At 33.9% G+C, this 23,417-nt stretch overlaps 2 protein-coding genes and 1 non-coding gene across 3 annotated transcripts; 1 reads left to right on the forward strand and 2 right to left on the reverse strand.

The window, feature by feature from the left end:
* Positions 1-15,187: 15,187 nt before the first annotated feature.
* On the reverse strand, positions 15,188-18,191 carry LOC106377599 (mRNA cap guanine-N7 methyltransferase 1). The gene is made up of 13 exons (XM_013817872.3): positions 17,946-18,191; positions 17,355-17,494; positions 17,196-17,264; positions 17,043-17,114; positions 16,863-16,964; positions 16,658-16,714; positions 16,411-16,549; positions 16,215-16,279; positions 16,042-16,092; positions 15,891-15,953; positions 15,662-15,785; positions 15,528-15,589; positions 15,188-15,452 (listed from the first exon to the last, which is right to left on the reverse strand). The coding sequence occupies exons 1-13, from the start codon at positions 18,019-18,021 to the stop codon at positions 15,357-15,359; spliced, it is 1,116 nt and encodes a 371-aa protein (XP_013673326.1). The 5' UTR covers positions 18,022-18,191; the 3' UTR covers positions 15,188-15,356.
* A 42-nt stretch (positions 18,192-18,233) lies between these two features.
* Positions 18,234-18,306, reverse strand: TRNAR-ACG. The gene has a single exon. It is a non-coding gene; the product is annotated as a tRNA-Arg (tRNA).
* A 2,255-nt stretch (positions 18,307-20,561) lies between these two features.
* On the forward strand, positions 20,562-23,353 carry LOC106377600 (kinesin-like protein KIN-4A). The gene is made up of 6 exons (XM_048770885.1): positions 20,562-22,012; positions 22,105-22,292; positions 22,382-22,505; positions 22,673-22,764; positions 22,868-22,977; positions 23,221-23,353. Exons 3-6 carry the CDS (start codon positions 22,418-22,420, stop codon positions 23,255-23,257), a joined length of 327 nt encoding a protein of 108 aa, XP_048626842.1. The 5' UTR covers positions 20,562-22,012; positions 22,105-22,292; positions 22,382-22,417; the 3' UTR covers positions 23,258-23,353.
* Positions 23,354-23,417: the final 64 nt, after the last annotated feature.

Genomic DNA, 23,417 nt, shown 5'->3' on the forward strand with positions numbered 1-23,417 from the left:
GTCAACAAAGGTGCGACTTGAAGATTAGGATGTTCATAATGAAAAATGCATTTACGTTTGAAAATTTTTAAAAAAGAGGTCATAAGGTTTGGTTGGGCCTATAATTTTTTTGATGTTAATTGTATCCTATCTAAGCTAAGCTAGGCCTGCGACCGTTGACCCGTATCCGATTATCCGAACCGGACCCCCCCCAATTTTGACCGGTTCGGTTGGGTTTCGGTACAGTCAAATTTTAACCAATGGATAATAATATAAAAATCCACGGGTAACGGGTCGGATCCGGGTTTTTATCCGAGCCTAATCGGATACCCGCTATAACCAAAGTAATGTTTCCCGACATATCCGTTACACGTGCTTCTCGACTCGATACAAACCCCCAATTCCCAAAATACAAACCCTAGCTTTTCGATTCGTCTTCTACATTATAGCGATTGAGAATTGTGAAGGTCTCTATACAAATATAGCAATCAGTGTTATCATAAACCTTAAAGCTGGAACCATTAGTCGATCTCGATCGTCCTTTCTCTCCACCGTCTGCATCTTCGAGAATTCATTTGGAGGTGAGCAGCGATTCCTTTTCGATTGTTTGATTCCTTTTTTGTGTTATATTGATTGGGATTGTTTGATATCTTTGATTCTTTATTTGTGATAAGTGATTCGTAGATAACTTTTGTCTTTTTATACCGTTGATGATTTTGAATTTTTGATATTGTTGATGTCTCGATGAGTTGATGTTGAGCACGATTTACTTATTCTAATAGTTGTTAACTTGTGTATGTAGATGGATTCTTCTCCAACTTATCAACAAGATGAAATGAACCATGCATCAATAGATGAAGACTTTTCTTCAGAAGAAGATGTACAAACAATGGGTTCGGGAAAAAGGACCACGAGAGATGAAGCTGGTCGTTCTGCAGAAGGGTCAAGAAAAAAGACGAGGTCTTTAGTCTGGAACCATTTCAACAGGCTACCAACCAACTACAAAAGATGCAAATGCCGCTACTGCAAGAAAGAGATGAGTTATCCAACCAAGTCTGGGACCTCTAATCTCAACAAGCATATCACTAACTGTCGGTCATTTATGGTATGGAAGGCTGCAAATAGGTGCAAAGACCAGTCACAGTTAGCTACAGATGAAGAAGGCACCTTGAGTTTGAGCAAGGTGTCTGAGAAAGTGTTCAGAGATGCTACCAATGAGATGATAGTCTTAGCAGAGTTGCCATTAGCCTTTGTGGAAAGCTTGGCATGGAAACACTTCTGCAACAAAGTGCAGTTAGATCCGCCTGTATGTAGAAAAACATGCACAAAGGAGATTGCGGCAATGTGTACGTCGAGGAAAGAAGAAATGAAGAAAGTTCTTGGACATAACAAGCAAAGACTCTCTCTGACAACAGATATATGGACTGCTCCCTACACTGCGGTTAGTTACATGGTGATTATCACACATTTTACTGATTCAAGTTGGAAGCTTAGAAAGATGATAATAGGATTCAAGAATGTGGATATATGGACTGCTTAGCAGAGTGGTCTACAATTGCGAGAGTTCTTGTGGATTGTTTAGCAGAGTGGGATATTAAAAGAGCCTTATGCATCACAGTTGATAATGCCACGGCTAACACATCAGCCATGAAGAAGTTCGAGGAATAATTCATGAACCAAGGAGAAGATGCACTGGTTTTGAATGGCGAGTTCTTGCACGTTAGGTGTGCAACACATATTCTTAATCTGATTGTCAAGAAAGGTTTAAATGAGGTTGATGATAGCGTGACTGCCATTCGGAATGGTATTAAGTACGTGAGGTCTTCAACCAACAGACTGAAGTCTTTTGAGTTTCGGGTTGATACGGGTAAGATAACTAGAGGAATCCTTCCGTTAGATGTCAAGACAAGATGGAACTCGACGTATCTGATGCTAGACCAAGCAATCAAATTCAGGGCAGCATTCGAGAAGAAGAAGGCTGAGGACAAACCGTACAATGACTACTTCATGGAGCTTGAAAATGAGAAAAAGAGGATTGGACCGGCGTCTACAACAGATTGGGAAGAAGCTGAGAGGTTGATACACTTTCTTGTCATCTTTTACAATTCAACTTTGATGCTCTCAGCTACAAAGCGCATTACGTCGCACAAGATCTACAATGAGATTGTCACCATCACTAGGAATGTCAGTAAGATAAGCTCTGCACCAGGCGCTGATGAAACACTACGGTTACAAGCTTTGACGATGATGGGGAAGCTAAGGAAGTACTGAAATCCATTTTTGGAAGTATCTGAGTCTGAGACTACTAAGTCAAAGAGCTGTAAGATGAATAAGCTTTTGATTGTTGCTACTGTTTTTGACCCAAGAAAGAAGATGAACTTTGCTAACCTCTGCTTTGAGAAGCTCTATGGAAAAGAAAGCATCGAGTATAATTTGCTTTCTGAATCCATTACGGATATCATGAAGCGCTTATATGATGAGTACAGTCTTGGATACAGCACAAGTGGTGGAGGATCAGGTGGTTCAGCGTCGCAAGGAGGATCATCTTCACAGTCGCAGTCACAAGAAAGTGGTGCAGTTTTGCAGAGTCAAGTCATAGGCAATGGAATCGGGTATGAAAGAATGGATAATCTCTACGAGGAGCTTGTACAAGAAACAGGTACACAAGATTCTAGTAATGAGTTAGAAGTGTATTTGAGAGAGAAAGTAGAGGCTACAAAAGGTGTTACTGGACTTGGAACCGAGTTTGATGTTTTATCATGGTGGAGAAGAAACAGTGTGAAGTTCCCGATCCTGTCTCAGATAGCTGCTGATATTCTTGTGGTACAAGCATCAGCTGTAGCATCAGAGAGTGCATTTAGCACTAGTGGAAGAGTCTTACACCCTTATAGGAGCTGCTTGACACACTTTATGGTGGAGGTGTTGGTGTGCGCATAACAATGGTTGAAATCGGAGATTAATATAAACGAGAAAGGCATTCATACCATAGAGCAGCTACTTTCAGATGTGGAGCAACAAGATGATCTTATGAGAGGTATGATTCACCTCTTTTGAACTCTTTAGCATATGATCTTGATACTTGAAGTTAGAGCACTTATAGGATTCTGTTTTTTTTTCATAGAGCTTGAAGCTAGATGCAATGTAGAATAAGAAGTGGACTGTGGAGTGTGGACGAGTGAGAGAGAGTGAGAGTGACTGTCTCATTTTCATTTTATGTTTGCCGTTCTTGTTTAAGACTTCAACGCTTCAAGAGTTCAAGTACTTTATATTATGGTGTGAACTTGTTGCTTTGAGAAACCTTTGTTTTATTTTCTGGTTTTCATTTTCGGATTGTGTTCTTGTTTAAGACATCAAGTACTTTGACATTTCACCAAATAAGTTTGCTTTGAGAATCGGTTTTATTTCGGTTACTATTATGATTTCGGGTACTTTTTAACCGAACCGATCAGTACCCAATTGTTTCGGATAAGACTTCGGGTATGTTTTTAACTGAACCGGTTAGGACCCAAATTTTTTGGATTAATTATGGTTACTTTCTTCGAAAACCCGAACCGACCCGGAACCAGACAGAACCGATCTGAAACCGAACCGCAAGTCTTCCATGTACCTATTGGTTACAATTTCTAAATAACCGAAATACCCGGACCCGAACGGTTCTTACCCGGAACCGACCCGAATACCCGAAATCCCAGGCCTAATCCAAGCTGTAAGAATTGAATGAGAAAATAATAAAAATTGAAACATATTCCCAGCTACAACAATATTTTTCCCTACATCTTAAAAACTACAATGCTTTATAAAACAAGATTGCTATTGCCATTTTTTATTTTTTGGTTTTAGATTTAAAAATTAGATAAAGCTTGATTGGTAACTTTTATGGCTGTAGATAGAAATGAAAACTAAAGCCACTTGATACATTCCAACAAATCACCTCCGTCGTGTATATTTCTTCGCTAATGCAATTTAACGAAATCGAATGTACAACCGGTTAACAAAACATATACTCCCAGCTTTTTTTTAAGTGTCACTTTGACATTTTTAATTTTTCATACAAATTAAAAAAATTATTAAAATATATTTATGTTCTTATTAATTATATCTATTTGTAAATAATATTAAGCTGGAAATAAATATAATTTGTTGGGATTTATTAAATTCATGTTCAACTCTATATTGTTTGATTAGTACGATATTGTCAACTTTGGGCTTTAGGCAAGCCCGCATGGTTTTACTTTTGGCTTCTTTCCCAAAAGGCATCGTACTAATTAGAGTTGGACATCTCTTTATATATTAGACATTCTTTGTCTATTCTCCAATGTGAGACTTAGTTTGATATATCACATTCTCCTCCTTAAACTAAGGACCATACTCTCATATCGTGTCCCACAACTGAACTTCTAGGATCTTCTGACTTAATCTCTGCCACACATTCCTCTCATTCATAATTCGAAGGGTCCCATTCATATCTCGAAGGGTATTTTGGTATTCTTGTAGACTTCTCGTCAACCGCTCTGATACTAATTGTTGGGATTTATTAAACCTATTTCCAACTCTATATTGTTTGATTAGTACGATATTGTCCACTTTGGGCTTTAGGCAAGCCCGGATGATTTTACTTTTGGTTTCTTTCACAAAAGGTCTCGTACTAATTAGAGTTGGACATCTCTTTATATATTAGACACTCTTTGTCCAATTCTCCAATGTGGGACTTAGTTTGATGTATCACATTTCTTTTTCTCCTAATCATATCTCACATAGAATTTTTATTCTTGGTCTCTAAGTTAACATCAAGTTTACTTCCAACATTCTCCCCTTAAAAATTGAAGTTAACTTGCTTCAAATCTCCAACTCCTACTAGCTCTCTCATTTCTTTGAATTTGCCTTAGTCAGAATATCGGCTCTTTGTAACGATCCCAGAACATGCTGGACATCCACTTGCTCGTTTTCGACGCATTCTCGGATGAAGTGGTACCGTTTATGTATTTGTTTGCTTCGTCCATGAAATACTGGATTCTTGGTAATAGCTATCGCAGATTTGTTGTTAATGTTGATCATTACTCGTCGGCAAGGTTCTTCAGTTACTTCTTCGAGCAATTCTTCTAACCATATTGCTTGCTTGGCGGCTTTGGTAGCAGCCATAAACTCTGCTTCACACGAGGATAGAGCAACCATCTCTTGCTTTTGAGAACACCAGGAGATGGGATAATCATTCAGATAGAAAACATGTCCTGTGGCACTCCTTCCGCATCTTCGTCTATGTTATGGGATGAGTCGCTGTATCCTATTAGCTCAGTCTTGTTATTTCTTCTGAACACCAGCCCAAGTGACTTGTGCCTTTAAGATATCTCAATGTCTGCTTCAGTGCTGCGCCATGTGAGGTCTTCGGATCATGCATATAACGGCTAAGTATTCCTATGCTGAATGAAAGATCAGGTCGGGTGTGTAAAAGGTATCTAAGACACCTGATGTTTCGCATGTACTCTCGCTCGTCTATTCTCTGTTCATCCGGTGTCTTTGACATCTTTAGGCCAAACTCCATAGGAGTATGTGTTGCATTACATCTGTCCATCCCTGTCTCGTTCAAGATTGTATGCGCATATCGCTCTTGTGTTAACGTTATTCCATGTTGATGAACTTCGATGCCCAAGTAATAGGTTAACAATCCTAGATCAGACATCTCGAAAATATCTGATATCTCTTTCTTGAACTCTTCTATCAGCTCCAGCTTTGTCCCTGTTACTAATAGATCATCCACATACACTGTGACTACGACCAAATGCTCCTTTGATCGCTTTCGATATAACGAAGGTTCTTTAGAACACTTGACAAAGCTTAAACGCTCAAGTACTTTATTGATTTTCTCGTTCCATGCTCTCAGAGCTTTCCTTAAGCCATATAGAGCTTTGTTTAACTTGTATACTTTATCCTCGCTACGTTTAACTTTGAAACCTTCTGGTTGACTTATGTACACATTCTCCTTTAGATCTTCGTGTAGGAAAGCGGTTTTAACATCTAAATGATGTATTTCCCAACAATGAGAAGCTGCAAAAGCTATTATGAAACAAACGGTTTTGATTCTCGCCACTGGAGCAAATATTTCCTCAAAGTCTATGTCGTGTCTCTGATGTATCTTTTTGCGACCAGTCTAGACTTGTATTTGTTTATGCTCCCATCACTGTTTCTTTTGATCTTGAATATCTACTTCAAGCCTATTGCTTTTGCTCCCTTCGGCAAGTCCACAAGATCCCACATTCTGTTTTTAATTATAGATTTCATCTCGTCTTCGCATGCATCTCTCCACGCTTTCTCTTTAATTCCATTAGAATTTCATAAAATAATATTTTTATATAATAAGAAAAAATGTTAAAATTTCACTTTTAAGAATAAGGAGATATAGGTAATAAATATATAGACGAGAAAAGTAGCCACAATATTATATTTTCTTAAGTCTTTCGAATATGTTATCAACTGTTTTTGTTGTTTACCTGTTTTGTCATTAAGTTCGTCGCTATAATCAATTAGGGGCATAGCCTCCGCGCAAGCGCGGGGCCGGGTACATTATTGATGCATTGTGTAGTCTTATGTATAAGATTATTTTTTTTAACTTTTTTTCCGTGTTGTATATAATCTATATTATAATAGATCGATTAGGTTGATATGAGAATAACCAGTGATTTATTATGTGTTGATATTTCCAATCTTATGTGTGGACGTCTAAAAGAGTTTCCGATTTATCTTCATGAATTCGACATCTAGCAACATGTTCCCCATGAATATGCCAGACAGAGACCCACATATCCGCTGAGATTCAACATCTGACACGCTGACTAATTTCCATCCTCATTAGCTATCCAGTAAATCCGCAAGCTGTGCAAGTATAAGAAAATAATTAGGGCTGGGCAAATAAACCGAACCCGAAAACCCGAACCAAACCCGATCCGATAAAAATGAATCTGAACCGATCCGAACCCGGCATAAATACCGAATGGATCTTGTTTTATGGTATTTTGGCTTTATGGGTATTATCTGAACCGAACCCGAACCTAAATGGATACCCGATAGAACCCGAAACATTCAAAATTTCCAAAAAGAACTTGTACCAAACATGATATCAATTCCTAATATGTATTCAAAATATATTAAACATCTAAAATAATTATCTATTATACGAAGATTGATGGTTGAAAGTGGCGGTTGAAGGTTGAAGGTTGAAGTTTTTAGATTTTGGTTTTGTTTTCATTGAATAATGTTTTTCATTTCATGAGAACTTGGTTTTCGTTTTATGCTTTCATTTATTTGGTTTTCTTTCGATCAATAACTATGTTTACCTTTCACTTGATTTTGAATGTTCACATTTGATGTTCCTTTCTTTTTGTTGAACCGATTTTATTTATGTTTTGGTTACAAAATAGGTACAAATCAAGTATTTTAAAACCAAAGAACCGATTTTACTTACTTTTTGGTAACAAAGTAAATATAAATCATGTACATTTAAACCGAAGAACCGATTGAGACCCGAACCCAAAAATACATCGGGTTATACCGGTTCTTTGAAGAATTACGAACCCCGACCCGAACCCGATAGAACCCCAACCGTTCCCGAACCGAATTTTCATATAACCCGAATGAGGCTGATTTTAATAAACCCAAAAAACCGAAACCCGATTGGGACCCCGAATGCCCATGCCTAAAAATAATTATCTACCACAGTTTAGAAACCCCAAACAATAGTGAAACCTTTTATTAGACATAGATCAAGAGAATATACATAACCTTATAAATATGGTCAAGGCGAGATCTTTTAACAGAAATAAAAAATGAGCTCATCTCAGGTCTATGCGAACCCTATTAGTCTGTCCAAGAAGCTGTGTTTCTTTTTCATTTGTTGTTCCTGTAGTTTTAGGCTGTGTAAACGATTTTGTTCACCTCCTCCTTGAAACTACCATTGTGTTTTAATTCGGATTTGAAGTCTGGAAAATTAGTGAATCCCTCCATGGCGTACAGGTCTTGGTGGACAACTTCGGAAAGTAGAACAAACAACAAAGAAAAGTTATATTAATCAAGTTTTCGGTAGGACTATGAAATTCTATCAATTTAAAGAGTTGCAATGATACGTGACACTGAGGTGAGAGTTAAGCGACGAAGTGGGAGAACCCTAGGCCCTAGCTTAGAGACGGTGAAAAAGAATAGACGATTAGGAGGCTTCTTTGGGTCTGTCTGACGTCAGCCTTACCTTTTAAGGCTTATGTAGAAACTAGGTCTGATAGGCCGCGAGTTAATTAAAATGACCCAACAACCATTAATTCATTAAACAACCCTGTTCGAAAACTCATCGCCGAAGGCCGTAAAATCGCCGGAAAAGCGTAACTCGGGCACCAACGGTGACGATTTAGATTGATTCGGTCCAAAAATCAGGATTCTTAAAAAAAAAAAATTTACTCATTTCATCCTATAATCGAGTAGTATATATAAAGATTCATGATATTTTCATGAAAATGGCAAAAACGAAGAAATTGATGTATAACTCGTGAAAAATTATGAGCCGTCGGAGTCAATATTGCATAAAACCTAAAAGTCTAAAAAGAGGAAGAAGACTTGTAAAAATCATAATTGCCTTTAATTAAACTTAATCATAAAAACATGCAAAACACTCATGGTTTCAATTTGAACCCGGGTTGTTAGTGTTTTTAAAGATGTGTAAACCGTTGCACTAAATGATATTTATTGTAAGTTTTTACGAATAGATAATATATTAAAACAAAAGCATAAAGATGAGTCTCACAAAAATAAATGAAATGTTAGTGTTTCTATTCGAACTCGGGTTGCTAGTGTTTTTTAAGATGTGTAAACCGTTGCACTAAATGATATTTATTGTAAGTTTTTACGAATAGATAATATATTAAAACAAAAGCATAAAGATGAGTCTCACAAAAATAAATGAAATGTTAAGGTGGACACCCTTGGGAGAGAGCAAAAACTCTATCTTTATAAGAGCATCTCCAAAAGACACTCTATAACTTCAAATATGAAAATTTTTGCTTTCCAAAAAGGAATTTCAATTTGAGGAATGAAACTCTATATTTGAAGTTTCACTACTCAAAACTTCAAATTTGAAGTTTCATATTTTTATTTGTATTTTGGTCCCTACAATTACACATCACATTTATAATTCATAAATATTTTTTTGTTTATATAAAAATTATATCTCATAAATATTTTAAGTTTTGTTTACAAAATTTAAGTTTACACATAAAATTAAATAAAAATTTAAAAAAAGATTTAAAATATTTAGATAACAAAAATATACAAAAGAAACTTAACAAAAAAACTTTTAAAAAATTAAATGAAGACATAACTATTACACATATTTAAATATTACAACAACACTAATAGTCAGGTAAGTTTGATCCGGAACCTTTAAAATTTCCAAATATTGTCCAATTTTTTTGTATAATTGAAGATGGTTGTTGTTTTGTTGTTGATGACTTTTCGTACAATTATTTCTTGTTCTTATATTCACCAGTATTAATAGCATCGATAAAAGTTAGTCTTTTAGCAATATTTTATGTTTCTCTTTTACTTTCTTGTTCTGATCTAATGTATTTACAAGTATTAATATCTCCTGATTTCAACAATTTTTATCTCTAATCTACAAATTAAAAACGAGGAGAGCTATTTTTACTTCGAAATGCACTAGTAGCTCATATATGCATTACGAAAATCACTTTATGGAATAATATGGTATTTTGGTTGAAGTTTAATATTAATTAAGTTATTTTATTTAAAATTTTATATTTTTAATATAATATTTTATTAATTAATATTGTTGTAATATGTTTATATATGTGCTAGTTATTTACAAAAGTTTTATGAATTCAAATTAGTTATGACAAATATAAGGACTATATTATAAAATACAAATAGTTTTGAAGTTAAGTTTGAAGTTTTGCTTTTGGAGAAGAACACCTTTAAACTTCAGTTTTGAAAACTTCAAAATAGAATTACTTTTTAGAGATGCTCTAATATACATGATTTTATCACTTACTACAAAAAAAATTCAATATCCAAGAACTTTTTTTTCCGTAGTATGTGTACACGCAAGCAGAATAAGAAGAGTTGAAGGAAATAAAAACAGCTAAGACACTTGGGCAGATCGAATGAATGTGTTGTCCGTCTTAATATGTCTTCTAAAAGTCATAACGTGACAAAACACCTTTTCTAATATAATATTAATATCTTAATTCTTTCAACTACCTTATGATATTGAATATATTAGTTAATTAATCATAATCTCGCCCACTTAATTCGTCGATTGCTTCATTATTCTTTTTTATTTATTTTTCTTCTTTCAATCATATCTTCGCCGTACTTGCTTATTCTAGTAGCATATCTTACCATTCACAAATGTTATGATTAATTGATTATTACATTATTTTATATTTTAAACCTATATAATACTCTATCTGTTTTATAATACATGATATTTTGATTTATTCGGAGATTAAAAAATCTATTTTTATCTAAAAAATAACTTTACAAATATAATTTAAAAATCATTTAATCAATTAAAAAAATGATTGCAAAATCTAACTGGTTAGACAGTTTTCAGTAAAGTTAAAAATAATATAAATATATCAAAACTTCATCTATATTGAAACAACGAACATCTTCTAAAACATCAACTATTATGAAACGGAGAAAGTATTAAATATTAGGTAAAAGCTACATTAAGGTCGGTTGTTAGTGGTAGAGTTAATATCCATATTGATGACTTCTACCTTCAGATAATTCAAGTTTTGATTTGTTGGTAGATATGTTAAAAAATGTGCGTTTCTCTTGGAATTTTCATGATTAATAGTCTTTGGTTTAAAGGAAAACGTAACAGTCTAAGACTAATATAATCTATTCCTATTACTACAAGAAAGCAAACCCCAACCTCGTCATTCCTTAATTTATTATGTAAGTCTAACCTAACCCTAATTAGTAATTTAACATTTTTACCAAAAAAACCCTAATTCATACTATGTGACTGTCCTCGGCTTAGCCATTGTTTAAAAGTTTTCTGATTTCACTTTTGTTTTAAAAAATTTCAAGAATGTTAAAACATTATATAGTTAAAAATCTAATATATCATAACTGCGATATTGTCCTAGTGATTATGAAAACTAATTGATAATAAGATTTTTAGTTAAGCGTACCTCTGAACAGAAGTATGAACTTACATATCAGTTTCGGAAAAGAAAAAAAGTATGAACTTACATACTTTGTATTCGTTTAAGTAACATCTTAATTAGATATTTAAATATCTCCTGAAAATAATTACTTAAGTGGAAAGATTAATAATCGAGTTGATAATTTATCAATAAACCTAATGTATTCATCGTCACCAACTTTCCCACCCGCCCTAGCCCCACAGAGATGTAGACCAAATCATAATCCTTCTTTCTAGAGGTCATTAACGATTTCTGTTTTTTAAATTAGTATAATAGGGGTTGACATATCTACAAAAACATGTTCACCCCCTCCTAAATAACATCTTATCTGATTGTGACTCTCTCTGATAATACGGATGAAATCAAAATACCAGTTCAGATGTTTAATTGTGTGTGTAATATACGAGGTATATGCTGTCCATGATGTATTTTTATGGGAATTTCACTTGACATAACATTCATATATTTAACTTTTTATTTTTTAATTTATCGTTTATGAAAAAAAAAATATCTTAAAATGTTATTTTTCATAAATAAAATAAAAGAGAAGTTCTAAGTTAAACGAGACTGTCAGATTATTTTTTTTGTAACAAATTAAAGTGGTTGTATCCCCCTGATTACTCGTGTAAAGATAAATCAGTTATCGATACATTTGAAAAAAAAAACTTATTTGATAATTTGGTGGTTCTAATTGGTGACCACCATTAGATGAATGGAAAAGATAAATAGAATGAAAAATAAATTTTCATTTGAGAAACTGAAAAAAAAAACAAATTGTTTATTTTGTTCATCATTAGGATTGCAGAAGAAATTTTGTTTTATAAATTTATTCTTCCATGAAAAATTTAGAGAAAAAGTGGGATCCCACGTATTAATAATCTGACCAAAATTTTTACCCTAATTAGTATAAATTTTGAGGAACAAAGAATTTGCCATAATTTTCTTTATTTCAACATAATCACCAATTGAAACAGTATTTTAGTTGCAGTGACTCGTAAATTAATGAGGTTGAGTTACTTCTCAGAAATTTCGGGTAAAAATATGTAAATGGATATTTGTGGAAAAATGAAAATTGTAGGTGGTCTTTAAGAAAACATTAAAGTATGACAGGAACTTACAAGTCAAATAATTTTAAAAAAAAAAAAACTTACAAGTCAACAAAGAAATAAATATGTAATATCATATCCTTAAGAATAGGAGTTGACATATTAATTTACTTATTTTTTTCCCTAGTGCTTTCAAATTTGTTTTTAAAAGAATTCATCTTATCAATAAAACAACAATATAAGATTGACAACAAAACCAAAAAAAAAAACGAAAAGGTTGACAACAAAACATCATAGAAGTGATATGGACAACCATTCGGGACACATCTCTCCGAACATTCTCCCGATCTCTATTGTTTGGGCAGGCTCATTCTCATTCAAATCACTATTTCTTAAAAGGTAGGTACCAATCTTGAATTAATCTTTCAAAACCATATTTTCCAATTTAGATTAGTTTTTATCTAATATTTTAAATATCTAACATATAGTATACAATAATTGGTGCATATACATGTGTATCAATATCAATTACTTTTTTCAAAAGCCGCTGCTAAGTTTCAATATTATAGAGCCTAGACTAGTATAGTTTTTTTTGTAAGACATTTATACTATTAAAACAGAAGTCATGACTTAATTCTTGTGTGATTTTTTTTAATTTGGACCATCCTTAGAAAGTTGTTTAAATTATTTTTTATATAAATATTTCAGCTATTTGAATATTCTATAACAAAAAAATCAAATAGATATTCCTATATTTTCTCTCAAATTGTATCTGAAGAAAAATCTTTTCATATCTCTTTTACAATATAAAATATATTTCATTTTTCATTAAAACAAAGCTTTTAAATTTTCAATCAGTTTCGTATTTGTTTAAAATAAATGTATATTTCTTTTTTCACTTAAAAAAAAATTTAATTTTTTAAGTTAATTTCGTGTTTATTTGAAAATTAAATATATATTTCATTTTAACTAAAACAAACTTTTAAAATATCTAATTAATTTTTGTAATTATAACTAATCTCATGTACAATATTTTACTAAATTTACGATACTAATTAAATATAATAATTTTCAATTAAACTTTTGTTCCTTAATCAATAAGATTTTTCAATTTAGAATTTTATATCACATGATTTAATATATGCTATCACTGAAAATTCAAAACATATAAATTAAGTTACTGTATGTGAACTATAAATTTGTTGTGTTTTAAAATGTTATATTAAACAATTTATAATATGTTAAATATTATAGTTAGCCAAGTAAAATAAATAATTATGTGTATAAAAATGAGAATAATCATCCGTCGAGATCTAGTTCTTCATTAATAACTTAAACTGTCTATTTGTAGCTGAATATATAACGTCTAGTGAAATTTATATGATTGCAGTTTTAACTAAGAGAAAATATCATTTGCGACGATAAACCAACTTCTAACATATAGACTAAAACGTATAGCACTAGACTATTCGTTGATGATATAACATTCATATTTTCAATTTCAATCGTCATCAATATGTGAAAAATTTGTAAGAGCACTGCATAAGATCATATTAAGTTGTCGTGATCGGATGATAGCAATACCTCATTTTTGCATCATAAAATATAATGAATTAAGCAAAATATTTTATTAACAAAATAATATGTTTTATTGACAAACAAACAAATACATTTCTTTACTCCAAAAGGGCAAAAAGGATTGATGATAACAATACGAAGAGAGCAAATAATGGAGACACTTTTTGTTCTGCTTTTCTCGATCTGCCATGATTGATTATATTCTTGAGACTAAACTTACTTATTATAATTGAATAATCTTAAAGAGAAAGTAACGTTTGTTTAATTCTTGGACTTTGTGCATTTGATTATCACATAATGATTAACCTATAGGATTATAAAAAGTATATATAGTTTGCCTACGTTTAGAGAGAGGTTTAGCTTTTTGTACCAAAGGAATTTATATCTTTGTTATCAGAGCATCTCCAATGTACACTTCTATATTTTTCTCTAAAATAGAGATCTCTATTATAGAGGTGAAAATGCTCTAATGTATGCTTCTATAATAGAGTTATTCTATTTTAGAGGAAATATAGAGGAAAATTACTTTTTGTCTCTATATTTAGAGGTGGAAATAACATATCTCTATATTTTTTCCTATAAATAGAAGAACTCTATTATAGAGGCATACATTGGAGCATTTTCACTTTTATAATAATTTTTTTCTATTTTAAGAGAAAATATAGAGATAGAAATAGAGGTGGGTTGGAGATGGTCTTACACTTAGAATGCTTGCAACATGATAAATAATGTTGTTAATGAGACTGATACAAGACAAATAATGTTGTCGGTACAAATGTTGAAACATATATTAGTTTATGCATGTGAAAAAGATTAATTGTTCAGTTGAATCGTTTTTACAAAATAATTTTTTCAATATTGATATAAATAAACGTATCATAATAAAGCTAGTTTTCAGTAAGTATTTTTGTATAATCCTTCAAACCGACAGAAGTATATTTTTTTTTTGTATATGAGAAACAACCATTTTATCATATTAGTTGAAGTATAAGATGTGTATTTATTTTAGGTAATTTCTCCAAACCGACTAAAGACAATTGTATTATTTTTCTTAAGGAACCTACAAACAAACAAAAATATACAAAATCGTTATGTAAAACGTGGTTATAAACTTGGAAATTGCCGACAAAGAATTGGAAGTCTGTCTGAATCTGAGGGCCTTCAAGATGTTTGAAAAGAACAGGATCAATCAGACAGTTCGAATCTTGAATCTCTATCAGTTTTCTCAATACAAATAAAATGCCGTGGACCCTGTCAGACAAAGTAGTCGGCAAATTCATCATAATACAGAACATCAATAGTGTATATGATGATGAAGCATCTTGACAGGTATATTCTGTTAAAGCCCTACACAACTTGAAAACTTGCAAGTGTTCGAAGACTTGTCTTATTACTAAACATCTTCTCATCTTTCGCTGTGAAGGGATAAATATTGTTTGAAGTAGATAGAACAATCTCTCAAATTCAAATGGCCAAGTAACATAAGTGAGACCAAAACAAAAGTCTTGACCCGTGTGTAAAGTTACAACTCTGTTACACTTCAGTTGTCGATATACAAAACATCGTCTTTCGACAAGTTCATTTTCCCATTCTTCCTCCTCCCTCCTCTCCTTTGAGCTCCATCAGATTCTCCTCTCTGTTAAAAACATACCTTAATCATTACAAAACGAAGTGAAAACCAAAAGAAACAATGAAGGAAAAGAAGACGAACCTTCCTCAAGACAAAAGAGAGGTATAGATATGCAGCTTCCCATTCATCAGCTGATAATGTGCCTGAAAAAGAACAAGTGAGTTTATGTTTCAATAGAATCAAAACGAGTCATATGAAGTCGAACAAAGACTTACTCTGATCTTGGTTACCATCACCCAAAGCACCAAGCCTTCTCATGAGTTCTACAAACTCCGGTTTCTTCATATACTCATGGACAAACTCGTGTGCGTTCTTTACAAACACCAACTCTAGATCATACTGTTCACAAGTTCATGGGACAATGTCAAAGCTTATACACAACGAAAAAAATAAACAGTTTCTAAGCTAAGCCTATGAAACATGGAGAGGAGGAAAATGATATACCTCTTCGGCTAAAGACTTGAAGACGTTAAAGGGCACAATCCATTCAGGACAATCAACAGCATCCTACCATTACAAAATTTGCATGATACCTCTAAATGTGTAACCGTGGTAGACTACTAAGTGTATAAGATTGAAGAAAAATTTTAAGTACCTCAAGATGAAATACGTATTCAATACCAAAAGGGCTGCTAGATTTGAACTTCTGAAGGAGGATACAGCGAGAATCATCATCAGAATACTAGAAGAGAATACTGTCTGCTAGACACGACAGTTAAGATAAAGCTAACAAGGACTTTGGTAGTGAAGTAACGAAACAAGCATAACCTTTCGGGAATGCTCTTCACCAAAACGAATCCAGTATACACTATTACCAATCTCCAAACCTTCAGCTGCGTATTCAGACAACAACAAATAACCAAATTTAGTTTTGCCAAAACCAAGAATCAAGTGAAAGAGAAAGGAACACAACTCAGTGCTAATAAGATACAAGACAAGAAAAAGAGAAAAAAACATTAAGAACCTTCTCGGAGTTTTTTAATGATAACATTGGCATCTGGCATTGTTCCTATAAAGACGCCTCCAGGACGAAGTAGAGCTGAGACATTAGCCAAAGCTCGCCGTGCACGTGCCTCAGTAGTCCATGAGTAATGCATAGCAAACTACAATCAAACAATGACTTGCCATATTGAAACTTCAATAGTTTGCACAGCCAAAGTAGATACTGAATCTTGAGGAAACAAAAGGAATTGAAACACAGAAAAAAGAACCTGGCAACTACAGATATCAAAAGGAGCATCCTCTTCAAGAATCTTATCTAGTTCTACCTGAAATCATTGATATGCAAATCCACTATTAAGATTGAGAAGCATTGAGTTGTGTGTTTTTACATCTGCATCTGATATAGTATCATGCCAGGAACTTGTGTACTGAACAAGATTCCAAAACTATTCGAGGAGCTTATCTCATTTATACCTCAAAACAGTCCCCACATAATAAACGGGAGGGAAAGCTGAACTTCTTACGACGTTGGTGATGGTCTGCGTCACCATTATAACGCGTCCGACAATCTTCAATCTGTCACGAGAAAAATCATTACACCATATATATATATAGAGACAGCGCAAGAAATAAAGATATTCAGCGGTCACTTACCGACCCTTCAGCTATATCGATTCCAACATAATAACCAATCCTTGCCTTGTCCCACTTGATCAAATCACCACCCTGGTAAACAGTAAAAGCAATACATTGCAATCAGTCTTAAGAAACATAAGCACTGACATGAACACAACAAGAGACAATAACCTTCCCACAGGCAAGGTCTAGAACAGCATCATCAGGACGAGCATATAGCTGGATCAACACACTTTTAATCTGTTTTGTTTTGCGAAGAAGAAGAACGAAATCAATATCTTTAAACACAACAAGCCTCCTGGATGAAAGAAGATGCTGTGATTAACCAACCCAATTGTTGAGTTTCTTAAGATGAATGATGGGACTAGCTTCTCTCTCTTCCAAAGTTTGGTTTGTTCTTCGACTGTAATGATCTGCTACTTTCCTCGCAAAGTTCTTTGTGGTATCATCATCCAGAAACTGAGAATCACCTGATCTCAAACCAAAACGAATCCGACACTAAGCTTTACAACTATTGCTATAAGCACACTCAACAAACAAAGTAATCTCTCACAAAGCAATAAAATCACAAGAATTGAAACAAGACAGCAAAACACAGTCCTCAAACAAAGTCATCCCTTACACTCAATAAGCAGTAAAATCACAAGAGTTGAAACAAGACAGCAAGCAAACACACAATCCACAAACAAAGTCATCTCTTACACAGTTATCAAAACAGAGGAACGAAGAAGCTTGATAGACCCAAACTATATAAAGGACACAACTTTTTGTTTCCCAGCGAGCAAAGAAGATAGCTTTCAGAGCAAAGGAATGAAATTAAGATAAAGAAACTGTAAAACCCAAATCGAAACCCAGATTATGAAAGCTGTTATTTATTTTTTTCCTCGAATAGGAAGAGAAGGGGGGGGGGGGGACGATTACCTTCAGGGTTTGATTTGAATCTGGTGGAAGGAGGAGGAGTGGAGCTTGAAGGAGATTGGGAGTATCCTCTTTTCATAATAAAGAGAATCTCTGTTTTGTGCAAAGGAGGGAGGAGCAGAATAGGGTTTATAATTAGAGTTTGTATTTCGCTCTCTTCATAAAAAGAGGAAATTCTGACTCTCTTTGTTTCACGCCGCTCTTCTTTCTGATTTCTGAATCTACTGCCGAACAAAAGCAAAAAAAAAAAACGGAGTTTCTGGTCGAGTGGTATACAAATTTAAAAAATATCGATTCCACTGAGGATCGAACTCAGAATCTCTGGTTTCGTAGACCAGCGCCTTATCCATTGGGCCATGGAACCAGTCGCTAGTTACGTCACCAAGATGTATTTATATTTTAATTTATAACACGTTACATCAGATTATAGACTCTGATAGTATTTATTTAGCAGTAGTTCCAGTGCATGGTTTGGCTGATAGCCCAAGGTTCTTCTGAGTTCTAAAATGGGAACCGTTTTTTTTAAGGGAGTTCCTTCTGAGTTCAAAAATGAAATTTGGTTTAGTTTTTCTATATTAAAATAAATAAATAAAGTTGAAAGAAAAAAATACGGAGAGATCCACTCAATCAATCCCAATATATAAAAAGGATTGATGGAAGATTTTTAAGCTGTTCACCTCTGCCTGGAAATTCATCATACAAGAAATCAAGTTTCTTCCACATCACAAAATTCATTGTCTAACTGGGATACGCTTGACACATGGACTTAATCAAATTTATTGTGTCCTACATACATGCAAACAAGCTTCTACCTAACTTCGACGTAACGACTTCTGACTCTACTTAATCTTCATCGTGATCATCCGCTAACCTTTTTTTTTGACTAAATTATCTGGAAATTTTTCGCATTTCTGAAATCGTCGTTTCTCTGTGGTTAAGGATCATGCAGTTAATTTAATTCACTCTTTCACAATTAATTTCCCTCATTTATCATGACCGCTTCAGAGATGCTACCGCTCCGACTCCCTATGTTTCTCCCAATATATAAACTCATACGCCTCAGATTCTTAGCTACAAGCCTACAACCATGATCATTAAACTCAATACATCAGTGGAAAAAAAATGGTGATGAAATCGATAAAGATCTCCGACAAGACTTCACTGATCTAATTTTTCGGTGACTTCTCTCCAGGACTTGCGGAATCGGAGTTAAGCGACGACACCTCTGTCACTATTGACACAGACAGTTCCCGGTTTCACTTACATGAAGGTGACCTCTAAGGTAAGGCGTCAAAACCCTAAAATCGTCTGCAAGTTAATTGGTTTGATACATCCTAATTTAGATAACTGTAGGCCACCTTTTACTACTAATTTTCTCAACCATGGATGTATATGTTGTTGGGTACATAAAGCTGGTTAATGGCCAGTCTATCATAAACCGGTCCGTTCTTGATGAAGTGGAAATAGCTACCATACAGTCAGTGGTTGATCTAGAAAATATTTTGAGTGGGAGTAAAAAAAATTTAATGTATTAATAATTTTTTGTTTGATGTTTTATTTAATAAGAATAACATTTAAGAAAAAAATAAACTAAATAATACAGCTATAAAAAATTTAAACCGGAAGAAAAAGAATGAACCCATTAACAAAAAAAAACTGGAACTATTGTGAGAAACAAAATTTAATTGAATGAGAAGAACTCATGAACGGAAAGACTCAAATGAAAACAAGGTGAGGGGAGAACTAATACATGGGAAAAAAAATCAGAAAAGTAAGAAGAAAACAATATTATAGAAATCAATGTAGAAAGGAAAGGATGGGGGGAGTGTAAGAGCATCCGCAATGGGAGTTCTTAACTGGAAGTCTTTAAGGAAAAAATAATTAAATAATCAGTGGACTCTACCAAAAGTTAAGGATTCAATCTTTAAAATTCTTAAATAATGATTTTTTTTTAGTGAATCCTTGCACTATTTGCGGGTCCCCACGACATGTGGCGATCCGCGATTGGTTGATATTTTTTTATCTGAAAAAAAAAAATAATAATACTTAAAAAATCAAAATACACTTTTTATAACGACTGTTATTTGAAAAACACCATTGCGGACGCTCTAAGCCTGGTCAAGTAGGGGCATAGTGAGATAACTAGCCAACTAAGCTGGAAGATACATGTGTATCCTGATACAAATAAATTTATCTGTAATTATTGTGGGGCAGCTGCCACCTTCATGGGCAACGTGGATCCGCCTCTGCATACAGTATGTTTTGATTCATCTCAAACTAAAATTATCAAAAACCAAAACCTTTTCTTTATGACTTATTCTTGGTGAACCTCTGGGAAGCTCCCACGTTACATTTAAGGCAATCAGTAGGAGGTACAGACCCTTACAAAATGTTCTAAAATTTCCATTTAAATACGAGCCTCTTTAAATACGTTGAGTCACATATATGTATATGTATCGATTTGACTTTTCTAATGGGCCTTTTGAGTTTGGGTCTGGAGAAAAATTTCCAAAAAAGGTAGAGGGAGCCTCTGTTCTATAGTTTGCGATAGATTAACATTTAACTTCTTCTTACTCTCTAGAGAAAAAGAGGAACTAGACTATTGAAATGGGTCGGGCGTTGGGCTATTTTGGGCTTTTGTTATTTATATTCAAATTTTGAAAGTTTTTTTTTTAACATCAAAACTTGAAAGTATATAAACACTAACGTATTAAAATGGATCATCAAATAGCCGTTTAGCTAGAGGATCATGGCTTTTGAATCCGAACTTGGATATTGGAGGTTTGCTTTCTTATTTTTTTCCAAAGTTATATTTAAGGTTTCATCTCGATAATTCGTTTTCTTCGTGAACATGAATTGGTTTTTTCTTTTCTTCTTCTTCTTTTCTCTATCTAATTTTCTTGTAGCCATTTATAGAGAAGAATTTGAATCAGAACTTGAAACTGGGTGTTTATTTTTGTTAAAGAATGTTTAGGTTTCGGCGACCATTGTTAATTTCAAATTTAATCTGAATATTTAGGTTTCAATCTCACTCAGAGGAAGATACGAAGACGGCGACGTTCCGTACAATCCCCGGGGTATCGGTGAGTGCTAACGCCGCAAATGTCGCTGAGTTCGACAGAACGACGTCGTTTCTTCGATTCCTTTGCAACCGATTCCGAGAAGCTCCGGTCCGATCAACGGTTTAGGTTTATTCGCGTTCGAGAGGACGACGTCGTTTCCTCACCGGTTCTCAGATTTGTTCATGTTTAATCATCAGGTAATGAATTTGTTCGATTAATTGTTTTTTTTTTCAATTTTCATCATCACTAGTTTTTTTCCTCTTTCAGTTTTTCTTGTGGGATTTTAGGTTTGCAGTTATACATCGCGAAATTTCCAGAAATCATCTGGGAGGTGGTGTAACTTTACTCTTTTGATTTTTATAGTTTCACAAATTGTATCTTTCTTTTGCAGTAAGAGCTCAGAAACTACGTAGGGTTTTTCTCAATCACTCAAAGTAATACACATCTGCATGCATTGATATGCATTCAAACATTCATCATGTGCATTCATACATTCATCATATGCATTCATCGTATACATATGCATACATCCATATAACATACATAATACATACCCAGCTTACTTCTTTCTTTTTTAGATTTTTTTTATTTACCGCTTGCTTCTTTTTTATTTTTTGTTTCTTCGTTGATTCTTTGCTTCTTTGTCCTTATTTTCTTTGTTGTCTATTCTCTTTGCCTCCTTCCTTGGTTTCGTGTTTTCTTAGTTTCTTCTTTGATTCTTTGGTTTCTTGATTCAATTGTTTGTATATCTGCTTGCTCGATAAGTTGGTTTCTATTTCTTCTACAACGGATGGATCCCGTAAGGCATCTGACACTTCTTCTCGTGATATATACTTTTACTCAACTGACCTTTTTATATCTGCCTTTTCTCTAACTTATTCAGTTTCTGACATGCAAGATAATACCTCAGAGTCTTAGAAAAACGGCTAGATCACATTAGCAGGATCCACGGAAATAAGCGTCAGTACTCCCAAAGAGATGGCTGCTTGCCTTGACCAATCAGTCCAGGTGACTTATAATCTTGTATCTTTATTATTTCAGTGTTTACTAATTAAACATCGTATTGGGCATTGCAATCATAAAGTCTGTTTGTCGTGTAGTCGTTCACATGACATTTTCACTATCACTGTGGAACAAATGCGCAAGATCAATACAGATTCTCCTGAAAATGGTATTTACAATGGGAGCTTGAAAGAAGAGTATCATTGTGCCAAGTTGCACATAGTATACCTTGCCGGTTCAGAACGAACCAAAAGAACTGGTTCTGACGGTATGAAAGTTAAAGAAGGTTAGTGTTCTTGTGTTTCATTTTTTAGACCAGCAATAAAGCCTTGCCGATTATTTTGTTGTAATGGAAGTTGATCCTTTTTTCACCAGGAGTTTACATAAATAAAGGCCTCCTTGCGCTGGGTAATGTCATCAGTGCGCTTTAAGATGAGAGAAAGCGCAAAGATGGTGCTCATGTTCCTTACAAAGACAGTAAACTTACACATAAATAAAGGTATACTTGTCTTCTAATTTCTTGAATATCACATTGCTCAGTGTTTGCTCCTTTCTCACAAGTTGTTGCATGCTAACTTCTTAGGTAACCTGCAGGGTTCTTTTAAGCCCTTAACATTTTGGTTAATGCTGGTTTTGTATCTCTAATGCTTGCTATGTGGGTTTCAGCTTGCATCAGTACTGCAGATATTAATGCTGAGGAAACACTTAACACACTTAAATATGCCATCCGTGCTCGAAACATCCGGAACAAACCTGTTGTAAGCTATTCCGATATATCATGTCAATAGAAGAGACTAGTTATTGCTTGAAACTAAGTTACTCTAATTTTCTTGTTCTATAATTTGATATCTTTAAACATAGGTTAATAGAGATCATGTGTCCAGTGAGATGCTGAAAATGCGCCAACAGCTAGAGTACTTGCAGGCAGAGCTTCCCTTACGGGATGGAGGATCCTCATGTGCGAACTCCAGGTATGTTGTTGACCTTAGTGTCTGGTTTTTACTTGAAAATTCAAGAAAAAATTGACGTATAAAGGAAATGATTGCTTATCTAGAAACTGCTAATGAACTCCATCAGTGTCGTAGCAGATATGCTGGTGTAAAGCATTCTGAAAAAAAATTTAAAGACATACAATATGTAATGTCCGAACTGATACATTTATAATTTTGTGGATACTCGTTATTTTTATGAAGTATTGAATTGTTCGGTGGTAGGATGAAATCATCGGTCTCGTCAAACCTGATGGGCTAAAAAGGAGCTTGCACAGTATGGAGTCGTCCAATTATGCTATGGTTGAAGCCACAATAGGTAAAAGAAATCTTCCAAAGAGTTCTGATACTAGAAGAAAGCAATGTTATTTAAGACAAGAGTTCTCATATTATGTGCAGGTGATTCAAGGGAAATAGATGAA

The sequence above is a fragment of the Brassica napus genome, assembly GCF_020379485.1.
Source record: "Brassica napus cultivar Da-Ae chromosome C5 unlocalized genomic scaffold, Da-Ae chrC05_Random_35, whole genome shotgun sequence".
In the NCBI taxonomy this organism is placed as follows: Eukaryota; Viridiplantae; Streptophyta; class Magnoliopsida; order Brassicales; family Brassicaceae; genus Brassica; species Brassica napus.